Here is a 971-nt window from a genome sequence, read left to right as displayed (position 1 = left end):
TTCAGCTGCCCCTCGTGGTTCAGGTAGGTGTGGAACTCGGAGTCGCTCAGCGGCGGTTTGAACGGCTTCACGTCCTCCCCGTAGGACCAGCTCAGAGCCTGCTGGACCTTCGACAGCGTCCGGCCCACCTAGGCAGAAAGACGGGGTCACTGACCCAGTCCTGCTCAGAGCAAGGCATGGCGGACGCCAGGGGCGGGCAGGATCCTCCCCACTGTATAGGGGGGAACTGAGGCACGGGAGCAGGCAGGGGAGGTCCAGGCAGTAGGAGACTTCATTGGACCATGATGATCCTAGCACTGGAACAACAGAGCTGTGGTCAGCTACCAGGAAAAGCATGCAGGAGAGCGGGAGTCAGGACTCCTGGGTTCTACCTCCGGCTCTGGGAGGGGAGTGGGGTCTAGTGTGTTAAAACAGGGGTGGGTGGGAACCAGGACTCCTGGGTTCTGTTCTGAACCCTGTTCCACCCATGTAGCTTGGGGTGCTTCCTACCTGAACCACCCTCCTCCTCTTCCCCTCTCGACCCACCTGGGAGATGATGGACTGGGTGAAAGGCAGGGCGGCCGCCGCCAGGGACCGCTTCTCCACCAGGAGCAGATCAGTGCTGATGACATCTTTGGGGCTGATGATGTCCCAGTCCTCCAGCAGGGGGCCTGAGAGAGCAGCACATGACAGTTAGCAGGTTCTGTTCCCGGCTCTGGGAGGGCAGTGGGGTCTGGCGGTTAGAGCACGAGGAGGGGGTGGCAGCCAGGACTCCTGGGTCCCTAGCCCTGCCACAGTGACTCACTGTCTTCCGAAGGCTTGATCTCTACGAGGAGCTGCAGGTAGGGCTTGGAGGCGCTGGCGAAGGCCGTGGCCAGGTCCCAGTCCGACAGCAGCGACAGGTACGTCTCCTGGCCCTGCTTCTCCTGGCCCAGGTAGCTGATCCCAAAGTTCTTCTTCCTGGGTGAGGGGGAGGTGATTGGCTCCAACGC

General features: G+C 61.8%; 1 protein-coding gene across 1 annotated transcript in view; it reads right to left on the bottom strand.

The window, feature by feature from the left end:
• Window positions 1-944, bottom strand: part of TBC1D25 (TBC1 domain family member 25) — a gene marked incomplete at its 5' end in the record, with an annotated part of 4,732 nt that extends 3,788 nt beyond the window's left edge. Inside the window, 3 exons of the mRNA XM_026662125.2 lie at window positions 4-128; window positions 526-650; window positions 785-944. Of these exons, the coding sequence (XP_026517910.1) occupies window positions 4-128; window positions 526-650; window positions 785-944 (410 nt within the window). The remainder of the gene's footprint in view (window positions 1-3; window positions 129-525; window positions 651-784) is intronic.
• Between the last annotated feature and the right edge of the window lie 27 nt (window positions 945-971).

Source organism: Terrapene carolina, unplaced genomic scaffold, assembly GCF_002925995.2.
Source record: "Terrapene carolina triunguis isolate 2854851 unplaced genomic scaffold, T_m_triunguis-2.0 Scaffold23160, whole genome shotgun sequence".
Taxonomy (NCBI): domain Eukaryota; kingdom Metazoa; phylum Chordata; order Testudines; family Emydidae; genus Terrapene; species Terrapene triunguis.
Note: the sequence above shows the minus strand (reverse complement) of the source record. Positions and strands in the feature narration are given on the sequence as shown.